This window comes from Cervus canadensis, chromosome 3, assembly GCF_019320065.1.
Source record: "Cervus canadensis isolate Bull #8, Minnesota chromosome 3, ASM1932006v1, whole genome shotgun sequence".
Classification (NCBI taxonomy): domain Eukaryota; kingdom Metazoa; phylum Chordata; class Mammalia; order Artiodactyla; family Cervidae; genus Cervus; species Cervus canadensis.
In genome coordinates this window covers 14702076-14719379 of record NC_057388.1, presented here as the reverse complement: position 1 = coordinate 14719379, position 17304 = coordinate 14702076, and the positions used below count along the sequence as shown (strand labels likewise).

The 17304-nt window shown below is 39.0% G+C and overlaps 1 protein-coding gene across 2 annotated transcripts in view; it reads right to left on the bottom strand.

Annotated features, from left to right (window-relative positions):
- Positions 1–10233: 10233 nt before the first annotated feature.
- UMAD1 (UBAP1-MVB12-associated (UMA) domain containing 1) overlaps positions 10234–17304 on the bottom strand; it is a 278777-nt gene continuing 271706 nt past the window's right edge. For both annotated transcript variants that reach the window (XM_043462691.1, XM_043462686.1), the window contains one exon: positions 10234–10396. In XM_043462691.1, coding sequence (XP_043318626.1) covers positions 10361–10396 — 36 coding nt within the window. In that variant the 3' untranslated portion in view covers positions 10234–10360. The remainder of the gene's footprint in view (positions 10397–17304) is intronic.

The window sequence follows — 17304 nt, the reverse complement described above, 5'->3', positions numbered from 1 at the left end:
TAAGATAATTATTGGATCCTTTTGACTTCTGGTTATAAAATTAAGGCTAAAGACACTCCATATTTTAATAGGCCTAGGTTTTCTATAATGTCTAAATATTCATAATCCCTTTAATATACTCCAGTTAGTATCTGTGCACGTAAGTGTAACTGAGATAGAAAAAAAAAAATGCCCTTTTCCACCTGAGTATTTCAGTTTGGTATTCTTGGTATGAGATGAGTACATTGTTTTAGAAAATGGCTGCAGAAGAAAAAAGTAATACTTGAGAAGATAGAGTTCAAGAATTCTTAAGTATCTGGGAAGATTTTTTAAGTAAATAAAAAAGAAAAAAAAAATGGTGGGCTTTTTCAGGAAACAAAGAGAACCAATATATTTCATCACTTATTTATTGTTTTGGAAAAAAAATTTACAAACCTGTAAATACCCTTCCCAAACAGCTAAAATACCCTTCCCACAATGACTGATGCCATTGGCAAGGTTGCTATGTGCAGAAAGAAGACTGAAAAAGATAAAGTACAAATATTGTGGGTTTTCATTGTTATTATGAGAAACTAATGTTTTCAGACCTTGGATGTGAGAGGTAATTTACATGGCCGATTATGAGAACTCTCATGGAATGATTGTGCACCTGCATTTGGTCAAACAGAAAGAAAACTCTTGCACTGAGTAATGTACCATATGCAAATTGAGGGATCAAAGGATCCTAACAGCTGACATACAAAGAATATTTTATAGATTCTTAGGGAGCACTAGTCTGGAGGCATTCAGACCTTCCACCAGGCTGGCAAAAGTGTAGGTTAGGTAACTTTAACTGGAGTATAAATGAAAATGGCTTTTGGAGAAAGGGAGAAATGTTACGGCCAAAGTCCAAAACTCACTAGCATTGATAACAGCATCCAGAAAAGTGAGAAGAGCCATTAACAAAGTCATTAATTAGAATGTTTTTTACATTCCTTCCATCAACTGAAAACATGTTTAATATGCACTTTCCTTAATTTATTTTAGTCTTCTCTTCCCTATTTTTTAAAATTTATTTTAGTTGATTTCCTGCGCTGTGTTAATTGCTGCCATATAGCAAAGTAACTCAGTTACATGCATATATACATTCTTTTCAGATTATTCTTTTCCACTATGGTTTATTACAGGATACTAGTAGAATACCATTCCCTGTGCTATACAGACCTTGTTTTTATCTATTCTGTATATAATAGCTTTATCTGCTAGTCTCAAACTTCCAGTCCTTCCCTCTCCCACACACTCTCCCCCATGGCAACCAGAAGTCTATTTTCTACGTCCGTGAGTCTGTTTCTGTTTTGTAGGTAAGTTCATTTTTGTCATATTTAAATTCCACATATAAGTGATATTATATGGTTTTTGTCTTTCTCTTTCTGAATTACTTCACTTAGTATAATAATTTTTAGGTCTGTCCATGTTGCTGCAAATAACATTATTTCATTCTTTTTTTGTGGTTGAGTAGTATTCTGCTGTGTACATGTATGTCACATCTTCATTATCCATTCATCTGCAAACGGACATTTAGGTTGTTTTCATGTCCTGGCTCTTGTCAATAATGCTGCTATATTTCAATATTTACTGCCAGAAAAAGATAACCTGCCTGAATTTCTTAAAGACACATTGGTGAATATCATAAAGAAATATAGGTGAATTTCATAAAGACATATTGGTGAATATAATAAAGAAATATAGGTGAATTTCATAAAGACATATTGGTGAATATAATAAAGACATATCAGCATACTACTTATGTTTCCAGGGCAGAGTGGGCACATCTTTGCTCAACACACAGATTAAATGACAGTAGTGCTTGAAGGCTCAGCTGTTACTTGAGCAAAGAAGTTATTATTCATCAGAAACAGACTGCTAACAGGACTTGAGAGACAGTGTAGTCTATGCAAAGAGTTCTGGACCATCTGCAGCTTCAACTTGCTCATCTGGTAAATGGGGATAATAACACTTGCTCTGCCCAGGTCATATTTGTTGTGAACAAAGTCTTAAGAGGTGAACACACTCTGTAATGTATAATATGTAATGTGCATAATGCAAGGGATTATTCTTAATGAATGAATTCACTAATAGCTATTCTTTTATAGGGATTAGAGAAGTCCTAAATCCCCAAAGAGATTGATGCAATTATACCAATAATTATTTGACCCTTGTATTTATTTTAGTTAATAATCACATGCATCTCTTATTTAGGGAAGAAAGCTGCATTTCCTGTCTGAGCCACCCTTCTGCCTATATTCAAGTCTGCTTTCTTTGTGTTTGCATTACTCAGTGAACTCAGCCAAGATATCAACAGGGAAGTCTTCTTTTTTATTAAAATGGGTTATTTTGGCATGTAAGTCCTAACTCTAATCACCAAGACAAGCCCCCCCAAAAAAACCAATGTCCCATTCCATGTGATTCCAGAACCCTGGGCTTCCCTCATTCTTGGCCCACTGACCAAAAAAAGCTACCATTTTAGCAAAATTTACACACACCACTGCTCCTCTATGTAAGTTTTAGAACAGCACATTCATAATACTATACTACATCATACATCATAATACATCATCAGAAATAATCAAGGTTCAACTGTGCTCACAGAGCAGCCCTTTAGTTTTCTCTTTCTAGAAAACTCACAACTTGGCATCTAGTCACAAAATTTTAGAAGTTCTTGGCCATGCCAGTAAGCTTTGAAGTGTAGAGGTGGATAAGTCCTGGGATGGAACTTTCTTGACCTAAATTTTACATGCTTATCATTTGGTAACTAATTTTTCTTGCTTTTTTTGTTGTTGTTGTTGTTTCCTTTGAAAGAGGAGAAGGCCTTGTAACTGAATGTATATTTTGCAAAGGGTTGATAGCCTTTTTAAAAATAAGCCTGAGTTATAACAGGGACCATGTGTAATACTCTTTCTTTACCTCTCTGGAAGTGCCTCTAGACTCGTAGTTCTGGGAGGGGCCTCTTCTTTGTTGTTTAGTCACTAAGTCGTGTCTGACGTTGCGACCCCGTGGACTGCAGAACATCAGGCTTCCCTGTCGTTCACTATCTACCAGAGCTTGTTCAAACTCCTGTCCACTGAATCAATGAAGCCATCCAGCCATCTCATCCTCTGTCACCCCCTTTTCTTCCTGCCCTCAATCATTCCCAGCATCAGGGTCTTTTCCAATGAATCAGCTCTCCTCATCAGGTGGCCAAAGTATTGGGAGCTTCAGCATCAGTCCTTCCAATGAATATTCAGGGTTGATTTCCTTTAGGATGGACTGGTTTCCTTGTTGCCTTCAGGTAACTGGGCTGTCTTACTTTGTAACCTTAAGGCTCAAGGCCAACTCTGGGACCAATTTTTTCATTTGTAAAAAGCATTCTTGAGTTGAGGATCTCAAAGCCCCTTTCAGCTCTGAGCTACACCTTCAAAGATGATCCAGTTTAGTCAGTGCATAAGCCTGAAAAACGCACTCTAAGTATTTGGGACCTACCCTCAACATCTCTCATGAAAACTATTTCCTATATTAACTTGAGTTTTCATTCAAACTTCTACAACTGAAAACTATCTATCAACAGCAAAACCCCACAACTAAAATAATGTTTTTGGTGTTTTTTGTTTTTTTTTTTTTCGCAAAAGACCATTCAATTTCAACTTATTGGATTCATTTGTCTACTCTATGGGGAAAAATATTTGGAGTATTTCACTGTGAACAATTATACTTTGAGTGACAAACATTTACTGTGATGATCACTGGAAAATCAATGCTAATTATTGGTTAACCATCTTAGCTGAATAATATCTAATCTAAGCTCTGTCATTAATGGGCCAAGTGGCCTAGAATAAACTTCAGTTTCCCTGTCTGCAAAGTGGGAACTGAGCCAGTGACCCAGCTCTTGAAAAGTACTTGTAATCACTCTTGAGTCTCAGAGGGCAAATGACCATGGGCACCATCTGACACTCTTTGGAGGATGCATTTACTCTTTGAGGCCATTAAGGGAACCATTTAGTACTGTAGCAGTGACTTACTGATGTTGCCCCAGAGGTCCCAAAGACATAATGCACTGTCCGTATAACTCTTGCTTTCTTTGTGTGTATCAACTAATCTATCAGATGGTACCTTTGATAGATCAATTTGCTAGACACAAGTGGGTGGGCATTTTACTCCCAGACAGTACTTGCCTCTTCCCTGCTCTTAAAAGAATCAGAGACAAACCCAAACACAGCACTCCTACAGAGAACTTGGGTTATTTATGAAACAGAGTGGCTAACTGCTGTAACCTCCCTGTTACACTATTGTATTCTCTGGTGCTAAGAAGAACTACACTGAATGGAAGTGTTGGAGGTACTTTTTTGATTTTAACATTATTAATAATAGCTCTAGGGTATGAATGTCTCTCCACCCACTTGTCCTCTTCTCTTTCCATCTGGATTCAGAGAAAGAGGGACTTTGAAGAAGGTAAATCTGCTTAACTTCTGGATCCCTTCCTATCTGCTCTCTCCTCAAGTTGCATTTTGATCAAATATTCATAGCCTCTCCTGTGTCATTAATCTTTCTTTGGCTACTCTTTTCTTTCAAACTCTGTAAAAATCACTAATTAAAAAAAATTTTTTTTATTGGAGTATAGTTGATTTATAAGATTGTGTTAGTTTCAGATGTATAACAAAGTGGCTCAGTTATATATATATTCATTCTTTTTCAGATTCTTTACTCACATAGGTTATTACAGAACATAGAATAAAGTTCCTTGCACTACACAGTAGGTTATCCATTTTATATACAGTAGTGTCTGTATATTAATCCTGAATTCAATGTTTCCCCTCTGGTAGCCATAAATTTGTGTTTTCAAAACCTGTGAGTCTCTTCCTGTTTTGTAAATAAAATCATTTATATCATTTTAAAAATTAGATCCCAATCTAAGTGATATCATGTGATAAATTTGTCTCGCTCTTTCAGACTTACTTCACTTAGCATGATCATCTCTAGGCCCATCCATGTTGCTGCAAATGGCACTATTTTGTTCTTTTTTATGGCTGAGTAATACTTGATTGTGTATATGTATCATATCTCCTTTATGCATTCCTCTGCCGATGGACATTGAGTTTGCTTCTATAATTTGACTATTGTAAACAATGCTACAATGAATATTGTGGTGCATGTATCTTTTCAAATTATGGTTTCTCTGGAAATACGCTCAGGAGTGGTATTACTAGATCAAATGATAGTTCTATTTTTAGAGTTTTAAGGACCCTCCATACTGTTCTCCATAGTGGTTGTACTAATTTACATTTCCACCAACAGCAGTATAGGATGGTTTCTTTTCCTCCACATCCTTTCCAGCATTTATTTGTAGACTTTTTGATGATGCTTTTCTGATTGGTGTGACGTGATACCCTGTTGTAGTCTTGATTTGCATTTCTCTGATAATAAGTGATGTTGAGCAGAAAAGCTCTAATCTTCAATAAATCATACTCTCCCTGGACTTTATACCCTTGTTTGCCTCTCACCTGCTCTTTCTTTTCTTTCCTAGCTATGCCTGTGAAAAGTTATGCCATTCATAGTGTCCTCACTTCATCACTCACTCACTCCATAACCCACCATAGCCTTCTGTGAATGTGGTCATCATTGATAATGGTCTAGGTCCTCTGGGTTTTCAAGAACCTGTAAAATGTTTGCGATCTACAGAAAAGTTGATTGGCTTAAATACAAAATAAATAAATAAATAAATAAATAGTACTAACTTCAAAGGGAAAATTTTTATGAGATGAATTTAATGTGGAATTTGGCATGTGATGGTGGCTCAAATGGTAATCTGCCCGCAGTGCGGGAGACCTGGCCTTGATCCCTGGGCCAGGAAGATTTCCTGGAGAAGGAAATGGCAACCCACTCCAGTATTATTGCCTGGAGAATTCCTTGGACAGAGGAGTTCATGGGGTCGCAAAGAGTCAGACACAACTAACCCACTTTCACTTTCACTCCAGAAATGAGTGTGTTTAGGATCTAGGGGAATTTTAAATGATGAGTCTGCTTTTCCTTTCACGTCCCTAGCTAAGTAAAGAGGACATATCCCTTCAACAGCTTAATCCAGCAGTCTGGGAGATGTGTTATACCTTTTTTCCCTCGCATCTTATATCCAGTCAGTCACCAATTCACTCAGTTCCTTTACTTTCTTGAATATGTCCACTTCTCAACATCTTTTAAAAACACAGCTACGGTTTTGCTACCCTCATGCTTCATCCTTTTGGTGACTCCCGTTAACTTGGGAAGAAGCCCCAAATGCTGCCATGACTAAGCCCATGAGCTGGCCTCTGCCTGCCTCTCCAGCTCAATTCCAGTCACACCCCTCTTCCCTCTCTCTCACCACATTAGCTGTAGCCAGAACCGTGTGCGTCTTAGATCACTCTGGCAAGAATCCTCCCCCTTTCACAAGGGGTTTCTCAGCTCAGGACATCTCTCTACCCAGTCTCCCCCCGACAGGCCTCCCCTGAACCTCCAGATTGGGTCAGCCGCGCCTGCGTCTGTCACCGCCCACCGCAATCACACTCTCATTGCAGTCCGGGCCTCACCTTCTGTAGCTCTCCAACACACTTTATTTTTTCAAATCTTATCGGTGTCTAGTTGCTTTACAATATCGTGTTAGTTTCAGGTGTATAGCTTAGTAATTCAGTTATACATATATTCATTCTTCTCCCATACAGGCTACTAGAGAATATTGAGTAGAGTTCCCTGTGCTATACAACAGGTCCTTGTTGGTTATCTATTCTATATATCTGGTGTGTGTGTACATTAATGCCAAGCTCTTAATTTATCCCCTTTGGTAACCGTAAGTTTGTTTTTGAAAGCTGTGAGTCTGTTTTGGGTTTTGTAAATAAGATCACTTATATCATTTTTTAAAAAGTAGTTTCCACATATGAGTGATATCATATGAAATGTGTCTTTGTCTGACTTGCTTCACTTGGCGTGATAATCTCTAAGCTCTTCCATGTTGCTGCAAATGACATTATTTTGTTCTTTTTTTATGGCTAATATTCCCTCATATATATGTACGGCATCTTCTTTATCCATGCATCTATAGACGGGCATTTAGGTTGCTTTTGTGTCCTGGCTATTGTAAACAGTGCTTCAGTGACCACTGGGGTGTGGGTGTGTGTATCATTTTGAATTATGGTTCCAATAGACTTTAAATTCTTTGTTCAGTGTGTTCAATGTTTTTTTTTCCCCAATACAAGTGCTTAATATTTATTAGGTACTTCCTATGTGTGAGGCATTTTTACACACACTATCTCATTTTAATCATTACAACAACTATGTGAAAGTGAAAGTGTTAGTCACTCAGTTGCGTCTTGATTCTTTGCGACCCCGTGGTCTGTCTGTGGAATTCTTCAGGCAAGAATCCTGGAGTGGGCTGCCGTTTCCTTCTCCAGGGGATCTTCCCAACCCAGGGATCGCACCTGGATCTCCTGCATTGCAGGCAATTTCTTTACCATCTGAGCCTATTCCCTTGTATATATGTACCACATCTTCTTTACTCATTCATCTGTTGATGGATGTTTAGGTTGCTTCCGTGTCCTGGCTATCGTAAACAGGGCTGAAATGAACATTGGGGTACATGTATCTATTTGAATTATGGTTTCAACACACTTTAAATTCTTTGTTCAATGTCTGTTTTCCTGAGTGCTTAATATTTATTAAGTACTTCCTATGTGTGAGGCATCTTTATATATACTATTTCATTTTAATCATTACAACAACTATGAGGTAGTTTCTATTATTACTCCAGTTTTATAAGTAAATAAACTGAAGTTCTAGGAAACTGAAGGCCACATAGCTAGTGAAGGATAAATTAAAACTGGAACCTAAACAGTCTGTATCCAGAGCACATGTGTAATCATGATTAATATGCTTCAGTGAAGCAATAAACTCCATAAGGGCAGAGGCCAGATCTTATACCCCCAGGGCCTAACACAGGATTGGCATACAGTAGGGGCCAACAAGGACTTGCTGATATACTTAACACAGTGCCAGCACCTAGAGTGGTCTATGGTCCACCACATCCTTCCCCTCATCTGCCTCTCTGGACTTTTCTCCCAGTGGGCCTGTCCCCTGTTCCCCATGCCCTGCCTTCTAGCCATATAAGCAGTTACCTGTACAGGCCATAGTGGTTCACACTTCTGCCTTCTGTCTGTTCATTAGGTTCTTTCCCTCATTTGCTCATCCATTCATTCACTCATTCACCATGCATCTGTTTACTGGATACCTACTGAAGGCTGTGCATGTGTGTGTGTGTGTGTGTGTGTGTGTGTGTGTGTATTCAGTCACTTCCGTCCTGTCAGACTCTTTGAAACCCTATGGACTATAGCCTGCCAGGCTCCTCTGTCCATGGGGATTCTCCAGGCAAGAATACTGGAGTGGGTTGCCATGCCCTCCTCCAGGGGATCTTCCTGACCCAGGGATCGAACCTAAGTTTTTTATGTCTCCTGCACTGGCAACTGGGTTTTTCACCACTAGCACCACCTGGGAAGCCCTAGGCAGTAAGAAAAGTCCTGTGATAAGCTATGGAACACTAAAAGGATGTCTAAATAAGACTGGGGAGTCAAGAAAGGCTCCCAAGAGAGGTAACATTGAAATTGTCTCAAAGGCTGCATGGCAGAGCGGCACGGCAAGCCCCTGTTCACCTCTCAGGACCCCGCTCTATGTCTTTTCCATCGCTCGCTCCATGGCAGAGCATTCAGGGACATTGTACCGCTTGTCTTTAGAGGACTGCTTCTCCTATCAGTGAGGTCCTCTTACTCTCTTTCTGTATCATCTCAGCACAGGGGTTCCTGACACAGAAGAGACACCCAACAAAGCACTGATGAATGAACAAGTAGCATCATGGTTCTTTTAGTGAAAACATTCCTCTTAAATTCATTGTACAACTCTGTGCATTTACCTGAAACCATAGAATTTGGGTTCATTTACAGAATAGAAATAGTCAAAGCTATGATTTTTCCAGTAGTCATGTATGGATATGAAAGTTGGACTAAAGAAGGCTGAGAGCCGAAGAACTGATGCTTTTGAACTGTGGTGTTGGAGAAGACTGTTGAGGGTCCCTCAGACAACAAGGAGACCCAACCAGTCAATTCTAAAGGAGATCAACCCTGAATATTCATTAGAAGGACTGATGCTGAAACTGAAGCTCCAGTACTTTGGCTACCTTATGCGAAGAGCTGATTCATTTGAAAAGACCCTGATGCTGGGAAAGATTGAGGACAAGAGGAGAAGGGGGCAACAGAGGATGAAATGGTTAGAAGGCCCCATTGACTCAATGGGCATGAGTTTGAGCAAGCTCTGGGAGATAGTGAAGGACAGGGAAGCCTGGCGTGTTGCAGTCCATGGGATGGCAAAGAGTCAGACATGACTGAGCGACTGAACAAGAGCAACAATAGAACAGACATTTTCTTAACATATAAATAAAAGGGATTGGGGGACCATTGACACCTAGCAACACGGCATCATTTTAGACACAGGTATATGAACTCCATAAAAGCACTTCTGTAAATTCACATATACACAGAGCCATATGGTTTTGTCAAATTTGTGGGTCTTAATACCTTGAGGAGAGAATTCACACAGTCAGGCACGTTCTCCTGAAAGCTCTGGATACTCGAGAATATTACATGACAGAATGTTAGTACATTTTATGGAAGGCGAGATGATCCTCACAATTCTCCCATCAATGAGAAGGACTTTCTCATTATTGAAATGGGCCCTAAATGTTAGGCAGTTAATGTGTTTTCTGCACATGTGAAAAAAAAATGATGCTGTTATACCTTCTGGACTAACATCAAAGCACACATCTGTCACACTGTTCTTTTTGGGTTTGTCATATATAGGGCTCTTTAAAAATTGTAATGAGATGCAAACTTACCCCCATGTCCCCTTCTCTACTTAATATATGAAGGACTGCTATGACTCTCTGGGGACAAAGCTCTTAGAGTAACTGTTGAGGATGATGCCTGGCATTCTGCAGTCCTGTCTCTTTGAATGTATTACACTGAGCTACCACTTTCTCTCTCAGGATGAGTTATCTCACCTGCCAAATCAGTAGGCTGGACTAGAGCAGGGGTCAGCAAACCTTTTTTGGTAAAGGGTGAAATAGTAAATATTTTTGCCCTTGAATCACATGGTCTGTGTTGCAACCACTTAACTCCATCACTGTAGAGTGGAAGCAGTCATCCAAATATGTAAACAAACAGGCATGCCTACTGTCCAATAAAATTTTATTTACAAAAATGGGGGGCCAGATTTGGCCAGCGGGTCAGAGTCACCGATGCCTGGACTAGTTGAATTCTAGCATCCCTTTTAAGCTTTTTTTCTGCCATGGTGTTTGGTTTCAGTCATCCCAGGAGAGATCAGAATTCAGGGACAGCTGGAAGAAAAAGAGAAGCACACTTTAAGAAAGCATTGGCTGGATGAGATGACTATATTTGACTTATCTTTTCACTTGAAATCTTTTAACTTTGTAGCATAATGCCCCTATTATATTTAGCAATTAGAGTGCCATCACAAAGTAAAATGTAAAACCATTATTCCTTGAAAAGAGAAAAGGCTTGCGGTATGAAATGATGCATGCAAGGAGTGTGGGTGATAATTTACTCATATAATCATTTCTATTTCAGTTCTATGGCAAGTATTTCTGGAGATGGCTCACACAGTAAGGAGATCTTTAAAGATGTGCACACCATAATTAACCTTTTTATATACTCTGATAGAAATATCAATAGTCTTTTCTCTGGTAGCAGTTTTAACTTTACTTATGGTCTACGGAATGGTTTGAATTAAAGAATGACGATTCTAAGGAAAAAAAAAAAACCTTTATATACTTTGAGCTTAAAACAAAACATGCATATTCTTCCCATTATTTTTATTTCATAGTTAAGTTCTAGACAATGAAAACTCTGTTTCTTTTTTCTCCCTGGCAGAGGAGATTAGACAATGAACTAGCTAGGACTTCTGTAGTACATAGATCAGTGATTCCCTAAGCGTGGTCTCTGGACCAGCAGCAGCATCACTAGGGACTTAGGAATGCAAATCCTCCAGCCCTCCCCCAGACCTGCTGAGTGAGAAACTCTGAGGCTGGGGCCCAGGAGTCTGTATTTTAACAGACCCTCTAAGCAATTCTGATGCCCAATCAAGTTTAAAAACCACTGGCATAGATGATCACTTTCTAGAAACAAAAGTTAAAGGGAACACTTGACCTCATGCAAACAGCAGAATGACCCTAGAGTAGGCACACTCAAAAAGTGTGGAATAAGGACAATAAGGCTAGTATATATTACAGGCTTCCCCCATGGCTCAGTGGGTAAAGAATTTGCCTGCAATACAGGAGACACAAGAGACGCAGGTTTGCTCCCGGGTCAGGAAGATCCCCTGGAGAAGGAAATGGCAACCCACTCCAGTATTCTTGCCTGGAGAATCCCCATGGATGGAGGAGCCTGGCAGGCTACAGTCCATGGGGTCACAAAGAGTTGGATATGACTGAGTGGATAAGCACATATACAAATAAATTACAGGAAGAAAGAGGCTGGGAAAGAAAAACAATAGGTAAGAAGAGAGATAGAACTTGGATGAATAAGAACTAGAAAATCCCAGAGTTTCCATTTGCAGCTGAGGCTGAGCTCATAGACATCACCATCCCTTCCAATCTCAAAGTCACCCATTCAGCAACCCAGCCCATGACTGATGGGTGAGGACTATGCCAGGTGATGGGACATGGGGATGAAGAAGATAACTATTCCTGTCTGTGAAGAGGTCAAGGTCTTAGAATGAAAATGAAAAGAAGCAGCTCCCCTGAGAATTTACAAGTACCTAATAGTCAAAGTCAGAGGAGAAGCTGGATGGCAGGAGAGTAGAGACAAGGTGGAGAGAGCAGAGATGAAAGAGGATAAATAAGAGGATGAAAAGGATGAGCATCAAACAGTTTTCTTTGTGTTAGGGCATTGAGGAATCTGTCCTTCTAAACCCTCCCATGACTCAACTGCAAGTTCTGCTGTGACTTGGAGACACCGATCTCTAACAGTTCTTGATGCCTCACTGGTCCACTGATCAGAACTGCAAAACTGTAACCAAGAGCCTTCCCTTCTCCTCCTTTATGATGCTTACAGTTGGCAAAAAGCAAAAGTAACACAGACATGTAGAACATTGTTATATATGTCAAAAACAATATGATCTTATTCCAACATTACCTGGTCATTCTTCTAGTTCTGCCGCATAGTGTCAATAAACTTAGACCCTCATCTTAAAGTCACCTTTAGGTTCACAAGGAGAGTGTTACAGATGAAAACATGTTATTAGAAACTAGCACCAAATCAAACATCATAGTGCTTTTAGATTCGGATAATTTCTAAACGTCCCCTTGTCAAACAGACTCGGATGTTCTAAAGAATGACTTTACTGTTTTATAGAATAATGTCTATTATTGTTTTTAAAAATTCAAGAAATACAGAAAGGTACAAAGGAAGAGGTAAATAATTTCCCAAAGTAAAGGTTACTAAATTTGCTGAACAAAAATAAATACAAATAGAATGACAGATAATTAGATATGGTTTGAGAAAGAGGGATCACACGATACCTGTTATCATTTGAAACCAAGCTTTTATTTTGGGATAATTTTAGATTTACAGAAACATTACAAGAATACTACAGAGTAGTACCAGCTTCCTCTCCTTTTAACATATTACATTACCATGGTACATTTAACACATTTAAAAATCAACATTGATACAGTATGATTACATAAATTCAAGACTTTGAATTTTGCCAGTTTTTCCACTGATGTCTTCTTTCTGTTCCAAGCTTCACATTGCATTTACTTGTCAGGTATTCTATTAGTCGAGATTCTCCAGAGAAGCAGAACCAATAGGATGTGTGCATATATTGTATAAGAAATAAATAATAATTAATTATTTAAGGAATGGGCTTGCTTGATTGTTTATTAATTTTTACTGGAGTGTAGCTGCTTTACAATGTTGTGTTCATTTTTGCCGTACAACACAGTGAACCAGCTCTATGTTTACATATATCCCCCCTTTGTGGATTTCCTTCCCAGTTAGGTCACTGCTGAGCATCAAGTAGAGTTCCCTGTGCTGTATAGTAGGTTCTCATAGGTTGTCTGTTTTATACATATTAACAATATCAGGGTATATGCATCAATCCCAATCTCCAAATTCATCCCATAGCCCCCTTCCTCCTTTGTTCTCTACATCTGTGTCTCCATTTCTGCTTTGTAGATAAGATCAGTTCAGTTTCAGTTCAGTCACTCAGTCGTGTCCGACCCTTTGTGACCCCATGGACTGCAGCACGCCAGGCCTCCCTGTCCATCACCAACACCTGGAGTTTACCCAAACTCATGTCCATTGAGTCGGTGATGCCATCCAACCATCTCATCCTCTGTCGTCCCCTTCTCCTCCTGCCCTCAATCTTTCCCAGCATCAGGGTCTTTTCAAATGAGTCAGCTGTTCACATGAGGTGGCCAAAGTATTGGAGTTTCAGCTTCAACATCAGTCCTTTCAATGAACATCCAGGACTGATCTCCTTTAGGATGGACTTGTTGGATCTCCTTGCAGTCCAGGGGACTCTCAAGACTCTTCTCCAACACCACAGTTCAAAAGCATCAATTCTTCGGCGTTCAGCTTTCTTTATAGTCCAAATCCCACATCCATACATGACTACTGGAAAAACCATAGCCTTGACTAGACGGACCTTTGTTGGCAAAGTAATGTCTCTGCTTTTTAATATGCTATCTAGGTTGATCATAACTTTCCTTCCAAGGAGTAAGCATCTTTTAATTTCATGGCTGCAATCACCATCTGCAGTGATTTTGGAGCCCAAAAAATAAAGTCAGCCACTGTTTCCCCATCTATTTGCCATGAAGTGATGGGACCGGATACCATGATCTTAGTTTTCTGAATGTTGAGCTTTAAGCCAACTTTTTAACTCTCCTCCTTTGCTTTCATCAAGAGGCTCTTTAGTTCTTCTTCACTTTCTGCCATAAGGGTGGTGTCATCTGCATATCTGAGGTTATTGATATTTCTCCTGGCAATCTTGATTCCAGCTTGTGCTTCTTCCGGCCCAGCGTTTCTCATGATGTACTCTGCATATAAGTTAAATAAGCAGAGTGACAATACACAGCCTTGACATTCTCCTTTTCCTATTTGCAACCACTCTGTTGTTCCATGTCCAGTTCTAACTGTTGCTTCCTGACCTGCATACAGGTTTCTCAAGAGGCAGGTCAGGTGGTCTGCTATTCCCATCTCTCAGAATTTTCCACAGTTTGTTGTGATCCATACAGTCAAAGGCTTTGGCATAGATAAGATCATCTATACCATTTTTCTACATTCCATAAATATGCATTAATATACAACATTTGTGTTTCTCTTTAACTTACTTCACTCTGTATGACCGTCTCAAGGTCCAGCCACATCTCTGCAAATGGCACATTTTCATTCCTTTTTATGGCTGAGTAATATTCCATTCCAGTGTATCTGTACCACATCTTCTTTATCCATTCATCTATCGATGGACACTTAGATTGTTTCCATATCATGGTTATTGTAAATAATGCTACGGTGAACACTGGGGTGCTTGTATCTTTTTGAATGATGGTCTTCTCTGGATATATGCCCAGGAGTGGATTATTAGGTCATATGGTAGTTCTATTTTTAGTTTGTTAAGGAACTTCGTTACTATTCTCCATAGAGACTTTATCAACATACATTCCCACCAACAGTGTCAGAGGGTTCTTTTTTCTCCACACTATCTCCAGCATTTATTGTTTGTTCATTTTTTGATGATGGTCATTCTGACTGGTGTGACGTAATACCTCATGTAGTTTTGGTTTGCATTTCCCTAACAATTAGTGATATTGAGCATCTTTTCATCTGTTTGTTGGCCATCTGTATGTCTTCTTTGAAAAAATGTCTATTTAGGTCTTCTGCCGATTTTTTGATTGGATTGTTTGTTTTCTTGATATTGAGCTCCATGAGCTATTTATATATTTTGGAGATTAATCCCTTGTCAATTGCTTTTCTTTGCAAATATTATCTCCCATTCTGAGGGCTGTCCTTTCATCTTTTTCATGGTATCCTTTGTTGTGAAAAAGCTTTTAAATTTACTTATGTTCAGTTTGTTTATTTTTGTTTTATTTTCATTTCTCCAGGAATTGGGTTAAAAAATATCTTGCCATTATTTATATCAAAGAATTTTCTGCCTGTGAATTTTCCTCTATGAATCTTATAATGTCTGGCCTTACAGTTAGGTCTTTAATCCATTTTGAGTTTATTTTTCTGTATAATGTTAGGCAGTGTTCTAATTTCATTCTTTTACATGTCCAGTTTTCCTAGCACCTCTTATTGAATCTCTTGAATTTTTTATTCTAATTCTGTGAAAAATGCCATTGGTAATTTGATAGGGATTGCATTGAACCTGTAGATTGCTTTGGGTAGTATAGTCATTTTTACAATATTGGTTCTTCCAATCAAAGAACATGGTACTGATATAAACATGGTACTGATATATCTCTTTATCTATTTGTGTCATCCTTGATTTCTCTCATCAGTACCTTATAGTTTTCTGAATACAGATTTTTTTTGTTCCTTCAGTTCAGTGCACTTCAGTCACTCAGTCGTGTCCGACTCTTTGCCACCCCATGGACTGCAGCACGCCAGGCTTCCCTGGCCATCACCAACTCTCGGAGCTTGCTCAAACTCATGTCCATTGAGTCAGTGATGCCATCCAACCATCTTACCCTCTGTCGTCCCCTTTTCCTCCTGCCTTCAGTCTTTCCCAGCATCAGGATCTTTTCTAATGAGTCAGTTCTTCACATCATGTGGCCAAAGTATTGCAGTTTCAGCTTCAGCATCAGTCCTTCCAATGAATATTCAGGATTGATTTCCTTTAGGATGGACTGGTTGGATCTCCTTGCAGTCCAAGGGACTCTCAAGAGTCTTCTCCAACACCACAGTTCAAAAGCATCAATTCTTCAGCTCTCAGCCTTCTTTATGATCCAACTCTCACAACCATACATAATGACTGGATAAGCTATAGCTTTGACTAGACGGACCTTTGTTGGCAAAGTAATATCTCTGCTTTTTAACATGCTGTCTATGTTGGTCATAACTTTTCTTCCAAGGAGCAAGTGTCTTTTAATTTCATGGCTTCAGTCACCATCTGCAGTGATTTTGCAGCCCCCCAAAATAAAGTCTCTCACTGTTCCATTGTTTTCCCATCTATTTGCCATGAAGTGATGGAACAAGATGCCATGATCTTAGTTTTTTGAATGTTGAGCTTTAAGCCAACTTTTTCAACCTCCTCTTTCACTTTCATCCAGAGGCTCTTTAGTTCTTCTTCACTTTCTGCCATAAGGGTAGTGTCATCTGTGTATCCAAGGTTATTGATATTTCTCCCGGCAATCTTGATTCCAGCTTGTGCTTCATCCAGCCCAGAATTTCTCATGATGTACTCTGCATATAAGTTAAATACGAGGTGACAATATACAGCCTTGACGTGCTCCTTTCCCAATTTGGAACCAGTCTGTTGTTCCATGTCCAGTTCTAACTGTTGCTTCTTGATCTGCATATAGGTTTCTCAGGAGGCAGGTAAGGTAGTGTGGTATTCCCATCTCTTGAAGAATTCTCCACAGTTTGTTGTGATCCACACAGTCAAAGGCTTTGGCATAGTCCTCCTTAGGTAGGTTTATTCCTAGGTATTTTATTACTTTTGTTATAAACAATCCCAATGGTAAATGGGATTGTTTCCTTAATATCTCTTACTGATCTTCTGTTGTTAGTGCATAGGAATGCAAGAGATTTCAGAGTATTAATTTTGTATCCTGGAACTTTACTAAATTCATTGGTTAGCTCTAGGAGTTTTCTGGCGGCCTCTTTAGGATTTTCTATGTGTAATATCATGCCATCCACAAACAGTGACATTTTTACTTTTCCAACTTGGATTCCTTTTATTTCTTTTTCTTCTCTGATTGCCATGGCCAGTTCTTGTAAAACTATGTTGAAAATACAGGTGAGAGTAGATAAACCCTTATCTTGTTCCTGATCTTAGAGGAAATGCTTTCAGTTTTTCACCATTGAGAGTGATGTTTGTTATGGGTTTGTCATGTATGGCCTTTATTATGTTGCAGTAGTTTCCCTCTATGCTCACTTTATGGAGAATTTTTATCATGAATGGGTGTTGAATTTTTCAAAAGCATTTTCTGCATCTATTGAGAAGATTCTATGGTTTTTATTCTTCAATTTTTTAATATGGTGTATCACATTTATTTGG